The sequence below is a fragment of the Neoarius graeffei genome, chromosome 3 (assembly GCF_027579695.1).
Source record: "Neoarius graeffei isolate fNeoGra1 chromosome 3, fNeoGra1.pri, whole genome shotgun sequence".
Taxonomy (NCBI): Eukaryota; Metazoa; Chordata; class Actinopteri; order Siluriformes; family Ariidae; genus Neoarius; species Neoarius graeffei.
The window spans coordinates 94,565,046-94,587,158 of NC_083571.1; the positions used below are offsets into that span (position 1 = coordinate 94,565,046).

Genomic DNA, 22,113 nt, shown 5'->3' on the forward strand with positions numbered 1-22,113 from the left:
TTGCATTTGGTACACCAAGAGGTTTAAAGATTTCTGTAATAGTAGGTAAAAAAAAGCACATACAGGTGTTTTGCAACTAAAGGCTATAGCCACAGCGTATACACTGATGTATATTCACTCTACACAGCAAATTCCTCAGTGTTGAATTAACACCCAGAGTGTTTATATTGGTCCAATTGGACCAATATAAACACTTTGGGTGTTAATTCAACACTGGGGAATTTGCTGTGTAACAGTTATGAAAAGCTGGTGCATATTTTAAAAGCACTTCAAGTACTCCAGATCATGGCAGTGCATGCTATCCACGTGGGACTTCGTTTGCTTCTGAAACCAACACACACATCTTGGTCTGTGTACCCAGAGGCAAGTAAAGGAAAGTACACTGTGATATGGAATACAGCTCCTAAAATAGCTCTTTACTACATGACTTCCTAATTACAATGCAAGCTTTATAATGAGCATGTAATAGAAGCTTTAGCACATGAGGAGGGCCTCTTGAACATAACATCAGTAGTAAGTCCACAGACCAGCCTTTCCACTACATTACATTTACTACAAAACAATAGTAGTATACAAGAGTCTTAAAGACAACCTGAAATTAAAACCACCTTTTTTACTTTGTTAGTTAATAGTGTGCATTGATTCATCAGTATCAATCGCTAAAAAGACAAATTTCTTGCACGAAAATGCAATGACTATTTTCTTGCCTCTAAATGTCACATAAACCAGGAAAAATAATAAACAGATTTTCATCAAAACTAGATTTTGCCAAACGTTATGGAAGATTTTTTTTTTCTTCACAGTGAGGAAGCAATTTGAGATGACCAGGAACATGAACTAACAAGGAAGGTGAAGTCCAAACATACACTGCTTCCCACCCAAATTTCCTGTTTCACTCAGAAGTACATCATGTTTTAGAAGAAAAAACTGTGTTGTGTTTCATGTACCTTTATGTTTTATGGTTGAAAAAAATATTGTCACACTGAATATTGCAAAGTTTATTTTTTAACTGTTTGTTTCTTGATCCATTGTAATCTACTGGAAGGCACAAGTGATGCATTCCTGCACTAAAAGGAAATAGGTTCATCGAACCCCAAGCTCCACCCATGCCACTGTTGAAGCCGGTCTAGCTAACTTACTTATACATGTCAACCCCTACGGATTTCCCGTATTCCCTACGGATTTTGGCATTTTAAAAATGGTACGGGCGTAGTGGTATTCAACTACGGATTTTTCTACATTTTCACCTTAAAATTATTTAGATTTATTACCATCAAAAAAATCGTCATGAAATACGAAAATGCATGGGAGCCGCCATTTTCTACATTTAGAATTACTCAGCCGGTACTTCCGCTAGTACCAACAAGCCATTCTGAATGTCTGAGCATGCGCAATTGTGATTTTCCTGCACACCGAGCGGGAAATAACAGCACATGCAGCGTAACAATAGACAGGTCAAGAGGTCAAGATGTCGGCACCACCGAAGAAAAAACTCAAAACATCTAAAACTGGAGGTTGCTTTCTTCCCGAATGGACAGAAACATTCAATGGAATAATTATTGCTTCCAAAATGGGTGCTGAGTATGTCAACTGCACAATTTGTTGTAGAGACGTGAAAGTGTTTGCCTCTGGAATTTACGACGTGAGGGAACACATGAAATCTCAAATGCATGTGAAGAATGCAAACCAGAAAAAGAGACAGCCGTCAATTAATTTCTTCACGCAAAAGCAATCAGGAACATTGCTGAACAATGTGCCAAGTGAACCCCAAATTATTGGATTATGTGAGAAGAGACACTAAATTTTGTTGAACTGATATAGGGTTAAGAAAACACTGACTGTTGTTTAATTGAGTGTTAACAGTACATATGGATGTACAGAAATAAACCAGTGCATATATTAGGTAAGATCTGATACATTTTTATTATGCATGAAATATTACTATGGATTTGGTATGGAAATTATGGATTTCTTTACCAGGGAGTACAGGTGAGAGCCGTGAGGGGTTGACATGTATGCTTACTTCATCTACTTAATTTGGGAAAAACAGTAGTCATCACTGAACATCCCACATAACCCTTGTTTTATAATAAGTATGATTTAAACATTAAAATATTTAGCACGCCAGTTATCTCTAGCTACATACTGATTGTTTTTTTAATGCACACAGTGTTTTATTTAGTCAAATCAAATGTATTTATCTACCTAAAAGAAACTAAACAGACATATTTCGATGATATTGTCTGTGTTCTGCTGAAATTTACCACACAGACCAACTTTTCTGACTTTCACTTCTGAAATGATATGTTTTTCTTTTTACATTTTATAAAGATTATTTACAAATCTTTCTTTTCAGTTTTAATTTCAATTTTAACATACCATTATTGAAATTTTTTCATGTGTTTCACTAATACACATGGAAATGAAAATGGGAAAATACAGCTAAAACTTCACCCAACATTTCACATTACAGTGGGGCAAAAAAGTATTTAGTCAGCCACCAATTGTGCAAGTTCTCCCACTTAAAAAGATGAGAGAGGCCTGTAATTTTCAGCATAGGTACACTTCAACTATGAGAGACAGAATGGGGGGAAAGAATCCAGGAAATCACATTGTAGGATTTTTAATGAATTAATTGGTAAATTCCTTGGTAAAATAAGTATTTGGTCACCTACAAACAAGCAAGATTTCTGGCTCTCACAGACCTGTAACTACTTCTTTAAGAGGCTCCTCTGTCCTCCACTCGTTACCTGTATTAATGGCACCTGTTTGAACTCGTTATCAGTATAAAAGACACCTGTCCACAACCTCAAACAGTCACACTCCAAACTCCACTATGGCCAAATCCAAAGAGCTGTCAAAGGACACCAGAAACAAAATTGTAGACCTGCACCAGGCTGGGAAAACTGAATCTGCAATAGGTAAGCAGCTTGGTGTGAAGAAATCAATTGTGGGAGCAATTATTAGAAAATGGAAGACATACAAGACCACTGATAATCTCCCTCGATCTGGGGCTCCACGCAAGATCTCACCCCGTGGGGTCAAAATGATCACAAGAACAGTGAGCAAAAATCCCAGAACCACACGGGGGGACCTACTGAATGACCTGCAGAGAGCTGGGACCAAAGTAACAAAGGCTACCATCAGTAACACACTACGCCGCCAGGGACTCAAATCCTGCAGTGCCAGACATGTCCCCCTGCTGGAGCCAGTACATGTCCAGGCCCGTCTGAAGTTTGCTAGAGAGCATTTGGATGATCCAGAAGAGGATTGGGAGAATGTCATATGGTCAGATGAAACCAAAATAGAACTTTTTGGTAAAAACTCAACTTGTCGTGTTTGGAGGAGAAAGAATGCTGAATTGCATCCAAAGAACACCATACCTACTGTTAAGCATGGGGGTGGAAACATCATGCTTTGGGGCTGTTTTTCTGCAAAGGGACCAGGACGACTGATCCATGTAAAGGAAAGAATGAATGGGGCCATGTATCGTGAGAATTTGAGTGAAAACCTCCTTCCATCAGCAAGGGCATTGAAGATGAAACGTGGCTGGGTCTTTCAGCATGACAATGATCCCAAACACACCGCCCGGGCAACGAAGGAGTGGCTTCGTAAGAAGCATTTCAAGGTCCTGGAGTGGCCTAGCCAGTCTCCAGATCTCAACCCCATAGAAAATCTTTGGAGGGGGTTGAAAGTCCGTGTTGCCCAGCGACAGCCCCAAAACATCACTGCTCTAGAGGAGATCTGCATGGAGGAATGGGCCAAAATACCAGCAACAGTGTGTGAAAACCTTGTGAAGACTTACAGAAAACGTTTGACCTCTGTCATTGCCAACAAAGGGTATATAACAAAGTATTGAGATGAACTTTTGTTATTGACCAAATGCTTATTTTCCACCATAATTTGCAAATAAATTCTTTAAAAATCAGACAATGTGATTTTCTGGATTTTTTTTTCTCATTTTGTCTCTCATAGTTGAGGTATACCTATGATGAAAATTACAGGCCTCTCTCATCTTTTTAAGTGGGAGAACTTGCACAATTGGTGACTGACTAAATACTTTTTTTCCCCACTGTATTTTTATTACTGTCCATGAACGTCAATTATTTTTCAAAGGGATGTTTGTCTTTTGACCATATCAGGAGCTTCAAATTCAAAACATGTACATGGGAAATGGTGGCACACCTGCTCAAGTGCTGAAAGTTTGACCGAGGTCATGGAGGATAGCAACGGTTACTAAGCATCAATTGGACAAACAAATAAGGCAGTGCTTGGGATCAATCAGTCAGTGATTCTGTGATATGGTGACGCTCCACAAGTCATATGACCATTTATTAGTTAAACACCTGTGCAACTCTTTCACCTTAATAAGAATAGCAGGGGTGAGTTCCAAACTTAATAATCAAATTGGATTAGTACATGTACAATAAAATGACCATGTATCATTTCACAGATATTTCTGGCTCATAAAGTAATGCCCAGTGGTCTATCTGTAGACAATGCACATATGGCTTAACAAAATAATAAAATTTAAAAAAAAAACACAGTGACTCAGGCTGCTATTGATTCAGAAAAGTCGTGTAAAGTTTAAATTACATTTACATTATTTCTGTCTGAGAAAATGATTCAGTTACAAGTAGACTGGCTTTCATATGTTTCAAGTGTAGGTCATAAGAATTTTCCCCGACACCCAATTATTTTTGCTGAGTGGACTGAAAGCTACTGAATTCAAATCACAAACTTTCAGTTTTATTATTATTATTTTTTTAATAGAACAATTTAGGGCCACATGGCCCTAAATTCTCTGCTATTTTTTCCTGCTTCAACATGATCCAATTCAAGATACTACGTCATGCATCATGTGGTGGGCTTTCCCCGTTCGCGCAAAGCATTGCGGGATACAAATTTGAAACAGGAGAGAAAAATGGGGGACGTGAGTGTGCGAATGAAACGGGAAAGACCGACTACAGTAACGGAAAGGGAGAAGAAAAGATGTTATGTTGCGAAGGAAAGGAAACACAGGACCAAACTAATAAATATCGGCGGCCAGTGAACACCTTGGTGTGATCAGCTGTTCGTTTAGCGACAGAATGATGGAACTGTCAGTGCACGGTCAAGGTAAACCTGTGCATGCGCACACGGACTTCCTCTGTCTGCTTGACTACGTGAAGTGATTGATTTCATGCATATTATTTGCTAGGGAATCCCCTCATATTAAATAACTTCCCAGCCACAGAATGGCCTGATATTTTGTAAGATATTACAGAAATAAACATGTATTACAATGGTCAAATTTCAGAGGGAACTAAATTTCACGTATTTTATGAAATCAGAAAGCAGTCTCGCTTTAAATTATCATCAGAGTCTGATGAATGCAAGAAATTGAGCATATGTGCAATGTGTTTCTGTGCACCATTATTTGGTCCTTTTTTTTTTTTCAACAGAGCCATGTATGCCACAGGGGTTTGAATACAGAAGCTGTTTCATGACACAGAAAATTCTTTATGATAATTTGGACAAATAGGTACAACACACTAAGGAAAGGAGCAGCACATAGCAGGTGGAATAGAAAGGATGAGAAAGCAGGTTCACTCCTCATCCTCTTTAGCCTTGGATGTCTATTTGAGTAGGAAGCAGGTGTGATTTCGCCTCATTTCCACAGCTGACACCTTGCACCTGCTTGTCGTTCTGCCAGTCTAACAATGACAGAAACTACCAGCCTACTTCAAAAAACTGCAAGTGTGTGTGTGTGAAGTTTCAAGAGCGTGTTCTGCAAGTCAGGATCATGTCAAAGTTCTGCTTCAACTTAGAAGATTCACAAGCTGATACAGAAAGTAGCCACCAAATAGAGAAGGGCATAGTGGTGGGATCAGAGGGTAAGGAAAATATAGAGAGCTCTGACACTTCCCATCAATCACACACACAAGTGGAGTCCTCCAATGCTAATCCCTGTGCTGCTGGAAAAGAGATCCTTCTTAAACACAAAGTGACATTTCGTCCGTCTTCTGCTCCATTCTGCTAACGCAGGCTGCAGCTCGCAACACTGCACAAATCAGCTCGAAAACAGCATCTCTAATTGACCTTACAATAGCCCTTTCACACTGTATCTCTTTTTAAAGTGGAACTATGTAATTATTAAGACAGTTTTGAATTTGCAGAAGAGGTTGTGAGAGTAATGTGTGCATTGTGAAACCAACATTACCACCAATTTTTTGTTTCATTCTTTGAATGATTACTGGATTCATTGAAATGTTCTGTCAGTAAAATGAATAGGAATCACTAGCTTTAGGTATGAACTGTATTACATATCGTATATTATAGGAAAGGGAAGTAAGGAGTGGGAGATCTGGATGGTACACTCCCAATTAGCCAGTTATGTTCAACTCACAGATCCTTAACCAAATCTCCAGTCCAGTATATTTTACTACAAGTGCAGAACCTTTACCTTCCTGCAAAATTCACATCAAAGATTACATTTTGAGTCTTCTATCATGTGTGTTGTCGTCTTACCTTTGGTGGTCTCATCCTCGATGGGTTGTTTGAAGACGGTTATGTCCTTGAAGGTGCAGAGGAACAGAACCACTTTATCATTTTCATTCCTGATCGGGGCCACTTGCATGTATAGCCATACTGGGCTCCCTGATTTGGCCGAAGAGAGGAAGTATGAAAATAAAAAAAATTGGGATGAGATGATATGAGTGGTTGTACAAGAACCGGGATGAAATAAAAGGAGTAGGAATGAGAAAAGGTAATTTGGTGGATATAATGGTTTTATGGGTTAGATATAGAAAATAAAGGGATGAAAAAAGGAGTGGAGAAATGTGAAACTTTCAGCAGCCGATTCATCAATATGTGAAATCTGCAGTGTAGTTGCCTAAAGTATCCTTACGCCACAGATTACCCAGACAGGCTTATCTTTAGAATGTGTTTTAGGTCTATTGATCCTAATTGCCGACACAGAGAAATGGGACGTGCAAGTTAACCACAGGCCTTAAAAGCATTATGTACGTTAGACTGTCCTGCATGTTCCTTATTACCCAAAATACACAATGAAGAATTGTGGTACTTCTGAAAAATATTATGGAGACTCTCTGAGCTACACCACGAAGTAGCAACAACTAATTCAGAAATTATTAAACCATGAAGAACACACAAATCTATAGGTGCAAATGGATGAATACTGTACATCAATTACTGGGGAAATAGTTTCAAAGAGTCTAAGCACAATATTTGAGTCACTTTAAAAGAAAAAGACAAGTCAGTTCTTGCATTTATTGTTGCTCACATCACTGGATTTTGCCGCATATATTAATTTTTTTTGTGTGTGTGTGTGTGTGTGTGTGTGTGTGTGTGTAGGTACTACTTAATACTAATGGTCCTAGGGTTTTATTCTACAATTCACTGTAATGATCAATTTAAATTGAATCATCATTATTTTTGCTTGTGTCTGCCAGTGCAAGACTGAATTTAGATCTCAGAAAGCTCTTCCTGTAACAGCTAAAGTACATAATAAATAAAGGACGGTTTGTGCTTGAAAGTGCGTCGATAGATTATGCTCCTGTTGACGCTGTACACTGTATACCCAGCTAAAAGCCTTAAAACACAATGATTGCCTGCAGGAAGTCCTGTTATACTCACTGTTCTTCTTATAGAGCAGAACTTCAAAGCAATTGGACTCATAGTTGTCAAAAGTCTGCCTGACTTTGTCTATTGTCTTCTTGTCTGTCAGTTCACCGTACATAAAACTGCCAGAGGTGAGGGGGGGGGGGGCAAAAAGATAAAGGAGAAAGGAAGAATTGGGTGGGTGGGGGTGAGGAGGGGTGGTTGAAGTACAGATAGGAAACAGAGAGCAAGAGAGAAAGAGAAAGAGAGTGAGTTAGGTGAGTGAACACACCTGCATATCACAAACACAAACAGTCACTCAACGCTTTGTCTGTCAGTGTCAGTTAATTTAGTGTGTGTGGGTGTGTGCTGGTTATGGTGGTGATGACACTGGCTGAATGATCCCATAGTTCCACTGTTTGTCTTCATCAAATAAGAGGTTGAATAAATACGCACATGGGCCAGTCTGCTCAAAACACACTGATCTCACTCTTAATTCTTAAAGCCACTTGAGTCTTTTAATGGGCTCATTTACTGCATTTAAGCCTAGTGCTAAAATAAATTACACAGTCAAAAGGTCTCTGCTGAAACCCTCATGGACACGGCTGAATCAGCATGTGCTAAATACATATTTTGACGTTAGTACTCAATAATTTGACGAATATATTAGCAAGGCCATCTCATTCATCTAATTATACAGGTGCTTGTAACTACTGTATTTACCAGCTGTGCTTTTATGATCACATAAAAGAACTTTTCTCAATGCAGCCAATAATGAAGAGTAATAAAACCAAGCCAGGATTTTCATCACAAACTGACTGCAGTGTCACTGGATTCGATGAAAAAATGTACCTCAGGGGTTCCTTGGATGGCTTTCTAAAGGGGGTTTTTGAAGAATCTTTTCTGAAAGAGAAACTATATGGTTCTACATGTAAGGAACAATGTACACTAAGGCTACGTTTACATTAGACCGTATCTGTCTCGTTTTCTTCGCGGATGCACTGTCCGTTTACATTAAACCGCCTGGAAACGCCGGGAAAAGGGGAATCCGCCAGCGTCCACGTATTCAATCCAGATCGTGTCAGCTCCGGTGCTGTGTAAACATTCAGAATACGCGGATACGCTGTGCTGAGCTCTAGCTGGCGTCGTCATTGGACAACGTCACTGTGACATCCACCTTCCTGATTCGCTGGCGTTGGTCATGTGACGCGACTGCTGAAAAACGGCGCGGACTTCCGCCTTGTATCACCTTTCATTAAAGAGTATAAAAGTATGAAAATACTGCAAATACTGATGCAAATACTGCCCATTGTGTAGTTATGATTGTCTTTAGGCTTGCCATCCTTCCACTTGCAAGTGGTAAGTGATATGCGCTGGGATCACACACACAGCAGCTCAGTCCCGAATCATTGCTTGTGCACTTCACTCGCGTGCTCTGTGAGCTGCGCAGGGCCGGAGTGCGCACCCTCCAGAGGGCACTCGCTGTTCAGGGCGGAGTGATTTGGAGCGCAGGATGCCTGCGGAGCCGAGCGTATCCGTGTATTGGCGTTGCTATGTGCACGCAAATCGTGTATTGGCGTTGCTGTGTGCACACTAATCGTTTTAAAAACGTTAATCTGATGATCCGCTGATACGGTCTAATGTAAACTTGGCCTAAGCCAGTCATTATTGTGAAATAAACCCCAATGAGAATTAAAGGTGTCTTGAATCATCCTGAAGGGGTTTACTTCACAATAATGACCGGTTCACTGAACATTATCCTGTTTAGTACATGACTATTTACGAACGAAACCAATAACTTGACAGGAAATATTGATTTTAAAAAGGTCATTAGATTCGACGGTTGGAACTGCATCTATAGGAATGTAAACTCTGAAGTCTTCTTAAGATTAGCCTGTTTAGACTTATAATTCATGCTAAACTGAACATTAAAATTAATATAAGAAAAATCTTCCATGGTGTTTTCTGATGGAGTAAGTTTCTTTTTTTTCCCATAAGGGCTCAAGAATGAGCTGACATTGTTAATTTGATTATTAAATCAACAAAAACTTTCTACAGATTGAAATGATTGGTCACGTTCCTCTAGAATCTAGTGTCATAGCAGCGGTCTACTATTCAAAAATAACAGACCATAGAATCCCATAATTGACCAATCAGTACCGAATATTCAACAAACCCGTGTAAAAGAGTCTTAGGCCCTGTCCACACGACAACGAGATTTTTTTTTTTTTAAATATCGCGTCCACATGGGCAACGGATCAGTAAAATTTCAGGTACATATGGCAACGCAACGCTTGCTGAAAACGATGCAATACACATGCCACACCACTACGTGCACTGTAAGACGGTCCCATCGGAGACACCAGAACAATAGAAGAAGTAGACGCATGCACATAAACCCCTTCTTCTGTAGCATCAGCCACATAAAGTTTTGATTATTAATCAGTAGCGTAAAACGAAAGACGCGGAAAGAGGAATGAATGGGGGTAGATGGAAGCCGGTACGCCAACATTCTGATATCCTCCAGAATTCTTTAATGGTCCGGAATAAATTGAATGCTACACGTTGATGGATTACTTTGTTCTTCTACGCCCTTTTTGAGGAATGTATTGTCGGACTTAAACCAACATCTGAAGAGGTGAGATCGCTCCTTTTTTTTTCCTATGTTTGCTGGCAGGATTGTTTTTGTTTTTGGAAAGCGCACGGGCGGTGCGCGGTTTGGTACTGCTTCTGCAGTGTTTGGACTAAAGACTCTGCCCTAAGGGCTATTCTCTCTCTCTCTCTCTCTCTCTCTCTCACTTTGCACCATTACACAATAAATATTCACAGTGAAAATATTTTGTAAGCGCGTTTCATGAACCAAGTTATAGGATTTGTTGACAACTCGCATCGAGTTCGTTACACTTCTACCTGGCGTGAAGCACTTCTACCTGGCGTGAAGCACTGACAGTCATGTGGTTGTGACGTCATCGTAAACAAATCCGTTCTACTCATCCAGACGACTTTGCAACGGCGCCATTGCCAGATTTTTTTCACTCTGGAATCCGTTCTCAAAAGATTTTGTTTTGGGGCACCCAAAACGCCGGTGCCGTGTGGACGCCAGGCCGAAACGATAAACAATTTTATCAGATTCACCTGAATCCGTTGCCGTGTGGACAGGGCCTTAGAGTACCCCAGAAGGACAACCCAAAGAAAGATCAGTTTCAACTCAGGAGTAGTGTTCCAGAGAACATTAGGAATGCTAATTCAATAACTGGTTTTAAATCCAGATTAAATAAATAGTTCTTTAATCTTACTTATTCCTCTTCTTACTCCTTGGGGCATACTGTATCTTGTTCATTATAATTTTGTCATTGTTCATTATTAATTCTCATAGATTTATGGTAAATTCATTAGTGTTTTCATTTAACCTGCTTAAAGCGCAATTTGAAATTGCGAACTAAACAACGAATAATGAAAAGGCATGAATTTTGGGGAAACCCCCCCCTCAAATTTCACAAAAAAGTTTTTATGCCCACATGGGGTGGTTTATCAGTTGGTTCAATAAAGGAATATTTTGCAAAAGTGAAATGGAAACACTTTTTTTTGCATTTAAGTCACATGACATGACATGAGCAAATGGAAATGCTAGCTTTCTGAAGAAAAAAAAAGTGCTCTGCAAGAGCTATCAGGAGAGCAGAAAACACAACTTTATTCATGCAACATCACTCAATGGAAACACAGACCATTCACATTGTGTTTTGTCAATTTTTTTAAACTATTGCTTCAATTTTGCAATGGAACCCCAGATCAGAATCACTTTTATTGCCAGGTATGTGGACACACACGAGGAATTTGACTCCGGTGTCACTTAGCTCTCATAGTACAAAACAGATAAAAAGCATATACACAAAACAAACAAACAAACAAAAATGGTGCAATAGGTGCATAGTGCAAAGTAATCCAGGTAAGTCAAGTATGAAATAGATAAATAAATATAAAGTATACAGTGTGCACAGAATGACGGTATGAGTGTACAGATATTTTACAAGTGATACTGATATATGAATCTGGATTTTAGCTGTTCATCACAGAAAGGATTTTCCCTTTTGGTGCAATATGGTGCATAGTGCAAAGATGAAATAGTAAATATAAATAAAGTATAAATATAATATAAGTAACAGTGAGTACAGAATGACAGTATGAGTGTGCAGATATTTTGCAAGTAATATTACTGATATGTGAATCTGGATTTTAGCTGTTCATCACAGAGACAGCCTGAGGGAAGAAACTATTCTTGTGTCTGGTTGTTTTTGCATACAGTGATCTATATCGCCTCCCTGAGGGGAGAAGTTTAAACAGTTTGTGACCAGGGTGTGATGGGTCTGCACAGATGTTACCTGCCCGTTTCCTGACTCTGGACAAGTATAGGTCTTGGATGGAGGGCAGGTTAACACCAATAATTTTCTCTGCAGACCTTATTGTCCACTGCAGTCTGTTCTTCTCCTGTTTGGTGACCGATCCAAACCAAACAGTGATGGAAGAGCAAAGAACAGACTGAATGATGGCAGAGTAGAATTGTGTCAGCAGCTCCTTAGGCAGGTTGAGCTTCCTGAGCTGGCGCAGAAAGTACAACCTCTGCTGAGCCTTTTTGATGATAGTGACTGTGTTGGTCTCCCACTTCAAGTCCCGAGAGATTGTGGAACCCAGAAACCTGAAGCTTTCAACAGCAGTCACAGTGTTGTTGATGACGGTGATGGGCAGCAGAGTGGGGGGGGCTCCTCCTAAAGTCCACTGTCATCTCCACAGTTTTGAGTGTGTTCAGCTCCAGATTGTTCTGGCTGCACCAACAGACCAGCCGTTCAACCTCCCATCTGTATGCAGACTCGTCACCATCTCGGATAAGGCCGATGACCATTGTATCGTCTGTAAATTTCAGGAGTTTAGCAAAACGGGTCTCTTGAGGTGCAGTCGTTGGTATAGATAGTTTTCCACTGACGTCACGGCATTCCGGGGAACGCCCCCCAGCCGCCATCTTGTGGGGCAAACAAAACGGACCATCGCCACTACTGGCTACGTTATCTCGGACGAATTAATGAAGTTATATAGTCAGTTTTCTAAAATAAAGATCAATGTCGGCAAAATCAAGCAAACAGAAGTATATAGATACATTGGACGACATCTCACGACAACGGTATGCAGCCAAACTGGCCTTGATTGGGGGAATTGACTCTTACGAAGTGGACAAAGATGCATTTTCAAGCGACTATGCAGGGCTGCCAAAGCCTGAAACTGCCAAAGCCTGCTCCAAAGCCTGAAACTGACTTCATCAAACTTTAAAGGCTGTCTGATATATACAACTTTATATATTCACAGCGCGCCTTTTGGCGGATGCCGCCTGAATCGCGCAGATCCGATTTTTTTTTTTTTTTTTTTGGGGGGGGGGGGGGGGGGGGGCGTTGGAGTGTCTGATTATAATTTCAAAGTAAATTCTGTATTAAAATTACTAAATAAGCAAATCCGTTACAGTCCATGAAACAGGAAGTATAAGGATGAGAAAAAAACAGTTTAAATCGGAAAGCTGTGCACATTTGCGCAGTCCTGCACACCGCTCGGGCTGCGCAAATGTGTGCAGCTTTGCGATTTAAACTGGTTTTTTCTCATCCTTATACTTCCTGTTTCATGGACTGTAACGGATTTGCTTATTTAGTAATTTTAATACAGAATTTACTTTGAAATTATAATCAGACACTCCAACGCCCCCCCTAAAAAAAATCGGATCTGCATGATTCAGGCGGCATCCGCCAAAAGGCGCACTGTTTGCATCCCAAACACAAATCAAATCATACAGAATAGACCTAAAATGTTTTTCAAAAATGACCCTTGCGTGAGTGAAGTGACAAGTTTCAAATAGAAACGTGACAAACGAGCGATATTAAGTGTACATTACAATGTAAATGTACACTCAGCGGTTCCAGTTAGGCATTCTCCAGAGATTGTTCACATGATGTTTTGGTTTCCAAAAACAAACTTAAACACAATTGATTGTTTATTTAAACAACTTACCACTTATAAAATGATCGGAGCAGACTTTGCTGTGTTTGGAAGGCTGATAATCCTTGCGCTTGATTCTCGCAAGCCATAGATTTCTCCTTTGTATGCTAAGTTTGCTTGCTCGCCTTTGTGCTCCCGTACAGTGGGAATTCCATAAAAGCTCCGTTTGACGTCATCATCTGACCTATTACAACAGCCGTGAATACAACAGGTGTGCACCATTGCTAGCTTTAAATAGCCTGCTTGGGTTCTATTGAAGACTTTGCACTCGCGCATTACAATGTGTGCTCAGTCACCCGTACGGTAAGCTTGACCCGCAAGATGGCCGCCACTAGGGAATCCCCGACTCTGTGACGTCATGTGAAAACTATCTATAAAGGGAGAAGAGCAGTGGGGAGAGCACATACCCTTGGGGGCTGCCAGTGCTGATAGTCCGAGTGCTGGATATGATGCTCCCCATCCTCACCTGCTGCTTCCTGTCAGTCAGGAAGTTTGTAATCCACTGAGAGGTGGAAGAGGGCACAGTGAGCTGGGTGAGCTTGGTGTGGAGGATGTCTGGAACAATGGTGTTGAATGCCGAACTGAAGTCCACGAACAGGATCCTGGCGTACGTCCCGCCAGTGTCAAGGTGTTGCAGGATGTAGTGTAGACCCATATTTATAGCATCATCCACTGACCTGTTTGCCCAGTAGGCAAACTGCAGGGGGTCCAGCAGGGGGTCTGTGATGTCCTTCAGGTATGACAACACCAGTCTCTCGAAGGACTTCATGACTACAGATGTGAGGGCAACAGGCCTGTAGTCATTCAGTCCTGTGATATTGGTTTTCTTAGGAACCAGGATTATTGTGGAGCGTTTGAAGCATGAGGGGACTTCACACAGCTCCAGGGATCTATTAAAGATCTGGGTGAAGATGGGAGCCAGCTGGTCAGCACAGACCTGCAGACAAGAGGGTGACACACCATCTGGGCCAGGTGCCTTCTTGATCTTCTGTCTGCGGAAAAGCTGACAGACATCCTCTTCACAGATCTTGAGTGCTGGTGGGGGGTCAGAGGCGGGGGGTGGCAGAATGGCAGGGGGTATAAATGGGTCTTTAATGACTGAAGGGGGAGAGGTGTGAATGTGTCGAATCTGCAGTAAAACACATTCAGCTCGTCAGCCAGTTGATGGTTCACTGCAGTGTTGGAGGATGGTCTCCTATAGTCAGTAATGTTCTGCAGGCTTCTCCACACTGACGTCGGATCGTTTGCTGAAAGGCTGTTTTTAATCTTATCAGCATAGCTCCTCTTAGCTGCTTTCACCTCCATTGTCAGTGTTTTTCTGGTCTGATTATACAGAACTCTGTCTCCACTTTTGTAGGCCTCTCCGTTGTTCTGACGAAGTTGCCTGAGTTTTGCAGTGAACCAGGGTTTATTGTTGTTGTATATGCGGAAGGTTTTGGTAGGCACACACATCCTCACAAAAACTGATGTAAGATGTCACAGTATCAGTCAGTTCATGCAGGTCTGAGGCTGCAGCCTCAAAAACACTCCAATCAGTGCAGTCAAAGCAGGCTTGTAGTTCCACTTTGGCCTCATCGGACCATCTCCTCACCATCTTAACTACAGGCTTAGCAGCTTTCAGCTTCTGCCTGTAGGTCGGGATAAGATGAACCATACAGTGATCAGATAGTCCCAAGGCTGCACAGGGGACAGAGTGGTATGAGTCCTTTAAAACAGTGTAACAATGGTCCAGAGTGTTAGTGTCCCTGGTCGGACACTTAATGTGCTGTTTATATTTTGGCAGTTTGTGGCTGAGGTTTGCTCTGTTAAAGTCCCCCAAAACAATGAGCAAAGAGTCCGGGTGTTTTTTCTCCATGTTGTTTATCTGCTCAGCCAGGTGTTGTAACGCCTCATTAACACGCCTGAGGGGGGATGTAGACTCCAACCAGAATAAATGAGGAAAACTCTCGTGGAGCATAAAATGGTTTGCAGTTTATGAATATCTCCAGATGAGGACTGCATGATTTGTTTAGAACTGTGACATCAGTACACCAACCTTCGTTAATGTAAAAGCAGATTCCGCCTCCCCTCATTTTCCCTGTGAGCTCCGTTTCGTGGTCCGCTCAGTGCAGGAGAAATCCAGGTAGGTGGAAAGAAGTGTCCGGGATGTGCTCACCGAGCCAGGTTTCGGTGAAGCACAAGGCAGCAGATCTGTTAAAATCCGTGTTAATTGTGTTGAGGAGCAGCAGTTCGTCCATCTTATGGGCCAGAGAGCGGACGTTAGCCAGGTGACTAGACAGGAGCGCAGTGCGAAACCCCCACTGCCTCAGCCTGACGAGTGCGCTGGCTCGCTTCCCCCGGTGACTCCGGCGTCCTCGGCGTAATCCATAGAGAGCTGCTGCTTCTCCAACAAGTAGCTCTGGAAAACTTTTGCAGATCAATGAAAGCCGATGAAAAAACTTTACTGGTGGTTATTCCAATGTTTATAAGTTCTTCTCTGGAGTATGTGACCAGCGAAGGAGCACAAAAAACACAACAAATACACAAAAACAGAGAAAATACAAGAAAGCGAAGTACCGAGGCAACCATCCGCGGCGCCATCTATAGATAGTGATTTACATTGGTTCTTTAATGTGTTTTATACCACAGCAATGTGCAATTCTTGATTCTGTGTAGATTACAAGGACTCAAACTCTGTAACATGTGCTGTTAAAGGAAAACTAATCAACAACAGGGTGGTGTGATGTTGGGTGTGTGGACCGTTACCACCCTGAAGTTGATTATTTTCCAATAACAGCACATCCTACAGTGTTTTATTTTTCTTGTACCACAGCAATTTTCCAATGCAAATAAAAATAACCAATTATTTATGGTAGTTATTCAAAAATGGCATATCATAGTATGTTTATAATTTAACATACAAGAAACAAGTTAGTCCTTTTTAGCACTTACATCATAGCACCTATAAACAGTTGTTCCCTCACCAGCCTCTTATTTTTAAGTTTATAAGGGAAAAAAATCCAGCCTGTCAAGTTACTAAGAACCCAGAACAAGCCATCCATCTGAATGACTTCTCTATGTCTGAAAACTTAAAGTTGCAGCTTTACCTCTCACTGTTACAAAGCACTGACACTGAAGAGTCCTTCTAAAAATACTAAATAAACCTCCGCTCACATCATATCAACAACTACATACTTTATTTTTGTTCAGTCCAGTTATGTGAAGCATCTGCCATAACATTAGGTCCCTGTATAAGTTACCACTATAGTAATGATAACATGCATTAATCCATCCATCCATTATCTGTAGCCTATTATCCTGTTCTACAGGGTCGCAGGCAAGCTGGAGCTGATCCCAGCTGACTATGGGCGAGAGGCGGGGTACACCCTGGACAAGTCACCAGGTTATCTCAGGGCTGACACAGAGACAAACAACCATTCACACCCACAGTCAATTTAGAGCCACCAATTAAACTAACCTGCATGTCTTTGGAGGAAACCCCCGGAGGAAACCCACGCAGACACGGGGAGAACATGCAAACTCCACACAGAAAGGCCCTCGCTGGCCGCTGGGCTCAAACCCAGGACCTTCTTGCTGTGAGGCGACAGTGCTAACCACTATACCACCATGCTGCCCAACATGCATTAATATAAACCTGTCATTTGAATTACAGCTGGAACTACCTTCAGCGCTGCTTTTATAAAAAAAAAAAATAATAATAATCTTTTCATCAGTCAGATTTGAGAATCGAACAGTGCTGTGGTATAATTTTCTATAACAGCAGCGTAGTGCCAAATCACATCATTTCTATGCTAAAAGCTGATTCAAAGATGTTTTTTCAATTTTGTTAATATTTGATTAAAATGAATAGGGGGGAAAAAACATATGCTCAAGCTTTGTGTAAGGAGAAGGTTTATTTAAAATTTATGGAAGGAGAACCCAGTGTGTATGTGACTCCACAGTGTAACAGCCAAAGGTAAAACTGCTCAAACTGCTGTGGTAGGAGTTAATATATAATCAAACAGGATATGCTATTACAAGAAAATAGTCAATGATATCAAATTAACTTCTTTTTTTCACAACAGTACATCCAGATGTGTTGTATTCCTCTTCTCATTACAATCACATTTATTTTCTAAATACATTTACATATACTGTACGAGGAATTAAACCTCAGCTTTTGGTTAGAAACAGACCACATTCAGCACAATTACATCTGTACTTGTGATAAGTGTGCATATCATTTATGAGCTACAGTGGTGCTTGAAAGTTTGTAAACCCTTTAGAATTTTCTATATTTCTGCATAAATATGACCTAAAACATCATCAGATTTTCACACAAGTCCTAAAAGTAGATAAAGAGAACCCAGTTAAACAAATGAGACAAAAATATTATACTTGTCATTTATTTATTGAGCAAAATGATCCAGTATTACATATCTGTGAGTGGCAAAAGTATGTGAACCTCTAGGTTTAGCAGTTAATTTGAAGGTGAAATTAGAGTCAGGTGTTAATTTGAAGGTGAAATTAGAGTCAGGTGTTTTCAATCAATGGGATGACGATCAGGTGTGAGTGGGCACCCTGTTTTATTTAAAGAACAGGGATCTATCAAAGTCTGATCTTCACAACACATGTTTGTGGAAGTGTATCATGGCACGAACAAAGGAGATTTCTGGGGACCTCAGAAAAAGCGTTGTTGATGCTCACCAGGCTGGAAAAGGTTACAAAACCATCTCTAAAGAGTTTGGACTCCACCAATCCACAGTCAGACAGATTGTGTACAAATGGAGGAAATTCAGGACCATTGTTACCCTCCCCAAAAGTGGTCAACCAGCAAAGATCACTCCAAGAGCAAGGCGTGTAATAGTCGGAGAGGTCACTATGGACCCCAGGGTAACTTCTAAGCAACTGAAGGCCTCCCTCACATTGGCTAATGTTAATGTTCATGAGTCCACCATCAGGAGAACACTGAACAACAATGGTGTGCGTGGGAGGGTTGCAAGGAGAAAGCCACTGCTCTCTATAAAGAACATTGCTGCTCGTCTGCAGTTTGCTAAAAATCACGTGGACAAACCAGAAGGGTATTGGAAAAATGTTTTCTGCACAGATGAGACCAAAATAGAACTTTTTGGTTTAAATGTGAAGCATTATGTTTGGAGAAAGGAAAACACTGCATTCCAGCATAAGAACCTTATCCCATCTGTGAAACATGATTAGGTAAAACTGGGGGCCATATGTATATTATCATGTGATATTTTATGCCACTCTCGATAAATTAAGTTTTAACTAACTAAACTAACAAACTAACATGGTGGTGTTAGTATCATGGTTTGGGCCTGTTTTGCTGCATCTGGGCCAGGACAGCTTGCCATCATTGATGGAACAATGAATTCTGAATTATACCAGTGAATTCTAAAGGAAAATGTCAGGACATCTGTCCATGAACTGAGGCCCTGTCCACACGGCAGCGGATTCAGGTGACTCCGATACAATTGCTTATCGTTTAGGCCTGGCGTCCACACGGCACCGGCGTTTTGGGTGCCCAAAACGCAATCTTTTTGAGAACGGGTTCCAGAGTGGAAAGATCTGGCAACGTTGCCGTTGTGAAGTCGTCTGGATGAGTAGAACGGATTTGTTTACGATGACATCACAACCACATGACTGTGAGTGCTTCACGCCGGGTAGAAGTGTAACGAACTCGATGCGAGTTGTCAACAAATCCTATAACTTGGTTCATGAAACGCGCTTACAAAATATTTTCACTGTGAATATTTATTGTATAATGGTGCAAAGTGAGAGAGAGAGAGAGACTCTGCCCTTAGGGCAGAGTCAATCCCGCCAGCAAAAATAGGGAAAAAAAAGGAGCGATCTCACCTCTTCAGATGTTGGTTTAAGTCCTACAATACATTCCTCAAAAAGGGCGTAGAAGAGCAAATTAATCCATCAACGTGTAGCATTCAATTTATTCTGGACCATTAAAGACGCCGCCTTCCGCGTAGAATCATACGTCATCCTCGCCGCCATATTGGATAGGTCAAAGTGGAGAATAAAGATTCATGTGCTGCGTTTAACTGTACCAACAGGTTTACCGTCCAAATGAGATCACATGGGATTACCTTTCACAGGTGAGAAACAACAAATTAATCCATCAATGTGTAGCATTCAATTTATTCCGGACCATTAAAGACGCCGCCTTCCGCGTAGAATCATACGTCATCCTCGCCGCCATATTGGATAGGTCAAAGCGGAGAATAAAGATTAGCTGCATTTAACTGTACCAACAGGTTTGCCATCCAAACGAGATCACATGGGATTACCTTTCACAGGTGAGACTGGAAAAATACTTTTCATTGTATTTGGTCATTATAATGTAATTTTACAAACAGATTTTCCTGACTTTGTGGCTAATATGAAGTCTCGCGCATAATAGTTTATGCGCATGCGTCCTTACTTCTTCTATTGTTCTGGTGTCTCCGAAGGGACCATCTTACAGCGCCCCTAGAGGTGTGGCATGTGTATTGCATCGTTTTCAGCAAGCATTGCGTTGCCATATGGACCTGATATTTTACTGATCGTTGCCCATTTGGACGCGATATATTTTTAAATAACATCTCGTTGCCGTTGTCGTGTGGATGTAGCCTGAATCTCAAGAGAAGGTGGGTCATGCAGCAAGACAACAACCCTAAGCACACAACTCGTTCTACCAAAGAATGGTTAAAGAAGAATAATGTTAATGTTTTGGAATGGCCAAGTCAAAGTCCTGACCTTAATCCAATCGAAATGTTGTGGAAGGACCTGAAGCGAGCAGTTCATGTGAAGAAACCCACCAACATCCCAGAGTTGAAGCTGTTCTGTACAGAGGAATGGGCTAATATTCCTCCAAGCCAGTGTGCAGGACTGATCAACAGTTACTGGAAATGTTTAGTTGCAGTTATTGCTGCACAAGGGGGTCACACCAGATACTGAAAGCAAAGGTTCACATACTTTTGCCACTCGTAGATATGTAATATTGGATCATTTTCCTCAATAAATAAATGACCAAGTATAATATTTTTTGTCTCATTTGTTTAACTGGGTTCTCTTTATCTACTTTTAGGACCTGTGTGAAAATCTGATGATGTTTTAGGTCATATTTATGCAGAAATATAGAAAATTCTAAAGGGTTCACAAACTTTCAAGCACCACTGTAAATATTTATACAGTACATACATACATAATATTATGTACTGTATATAGATATGTGTAAAGTACAATACATGCACTATATATTTACAAATGTGTACAATCTTTTGTTATTACATGTAACAGTTATTCCATGAAATCGAGTCGTTCATGAGCTGATAGCCAACGAGATGCGTAGCGCAGAGTTGGCTATAACCCATGTACGACGAGATTGAGTGGAATAACTGTTTTATTCTATCCACATTCACTGGATTTTGAGAAACAGAACATTTTTTTTTTTTTTGAGAATTCGATAAATAAAAACTTTATACAAAACGTCCAACAAAATCATTTCCGCTGAGAATGTAAACAAACTGGCGAAATGACAGCAGCAATTTGTGAAAAATGCTATAATGATAATCCTTGAAAAATAAAAAAAGATACGTTCTTCCCATGAGGGTGGCACGGTGGGATAGTGGTTAGCACTGTTGCCTCACAGCAAGAAGGTCCTGGGTTCGAGCCCAGTGCCCGATGAGGGCCTTTCTGTGTGGAGTTTGCATATTCTCCCCCGTGTCTGTGTGGGTTTCCTCCGGGTGCTCTTGTTTCCCCCACAGTCCAAAGACATGCAGGTTAGGCGAATTGGTGGCTCTATATTGACCATAGGTGTGAATGGTTGTTTGTCTCTATGTCTTAGCAGTGCGATGAGTGGCAACTTGTCCAGGGTGTACCCCGCCTCTCACCTATAGTCGGCTGGGATAGGCTCCAGCTTGCCTGTGACCCTGTACAGGATAAGTGGTTATGGATAATGGATGGACGTTCTTCCCATCAAATACTTTTATTATTTTGTTGCTTTTTTTTATTTTTCGGGTTTTGTTTTCGAGTCGAGTTTTTATTTCAGCAACAGGTTGGTTCAGCAACACGCTCCACTATTTTGTTTTTCTCTACTCACGGTATATGAGTTGATAGCCTAGTACTAGAGTAGCCAATCAGAGCGCGCGATTGCTCATATCCAGTGAATGTGGATAGAATAACATCTCATCTCATTCTCATCTCATTATCTCTAGCTGCTTTATCCTTCTACAGGGTCGCAGGCAAGCTGGAGCCTATCCCAGCTGACTACGGGCGAAAGGCGGGGTACACCCTGGACAAGTCGCCAGGTCATCACAGGGCTGACACATAGACACAGACAACCATTCACACTCACACCTACGGTCAATTTAGAGTCACCAGTTAACCTAACCTGCATGTCTTTGGACTGTGGGGGAAACCGGAGCACCCGGAGGAAACCCACGCGGACACGGGGAGAACATGCAAACTCCACACAGAAAGGCCCTCGCC

General features: G+C 41.1%; 1 protein-coding gene across 1 annotated transcript in view; it reads right to left on the reverse strand.

The window, feature by feature from the left end:
- The window catches only part of kcnh5a (potassium voltage-gated channel, subfamily H (eag-related), member 5a), a 213,085-nt gene that overhangs the window by 160,477 nt on the left and 30,495 nt on the right, over nt 1–22,113 (reverse strand). Inside the window, exons 3-4 of the mRNA XM_060917674.1 lie at nt 7,639–7,745; nt 6,511–6,639 (exon numbers count right to left, since the gene is read on the reverse strand). Coding sequence (XP_060773657.1) covers nt 6,511–6,639; nt 7,639–7,745 — 236 coding nt within the window. The remainder of the gene's footprint in view (nt 1–6,510; nt 6,640–7,638; nt 7,746–22,113) is intronic.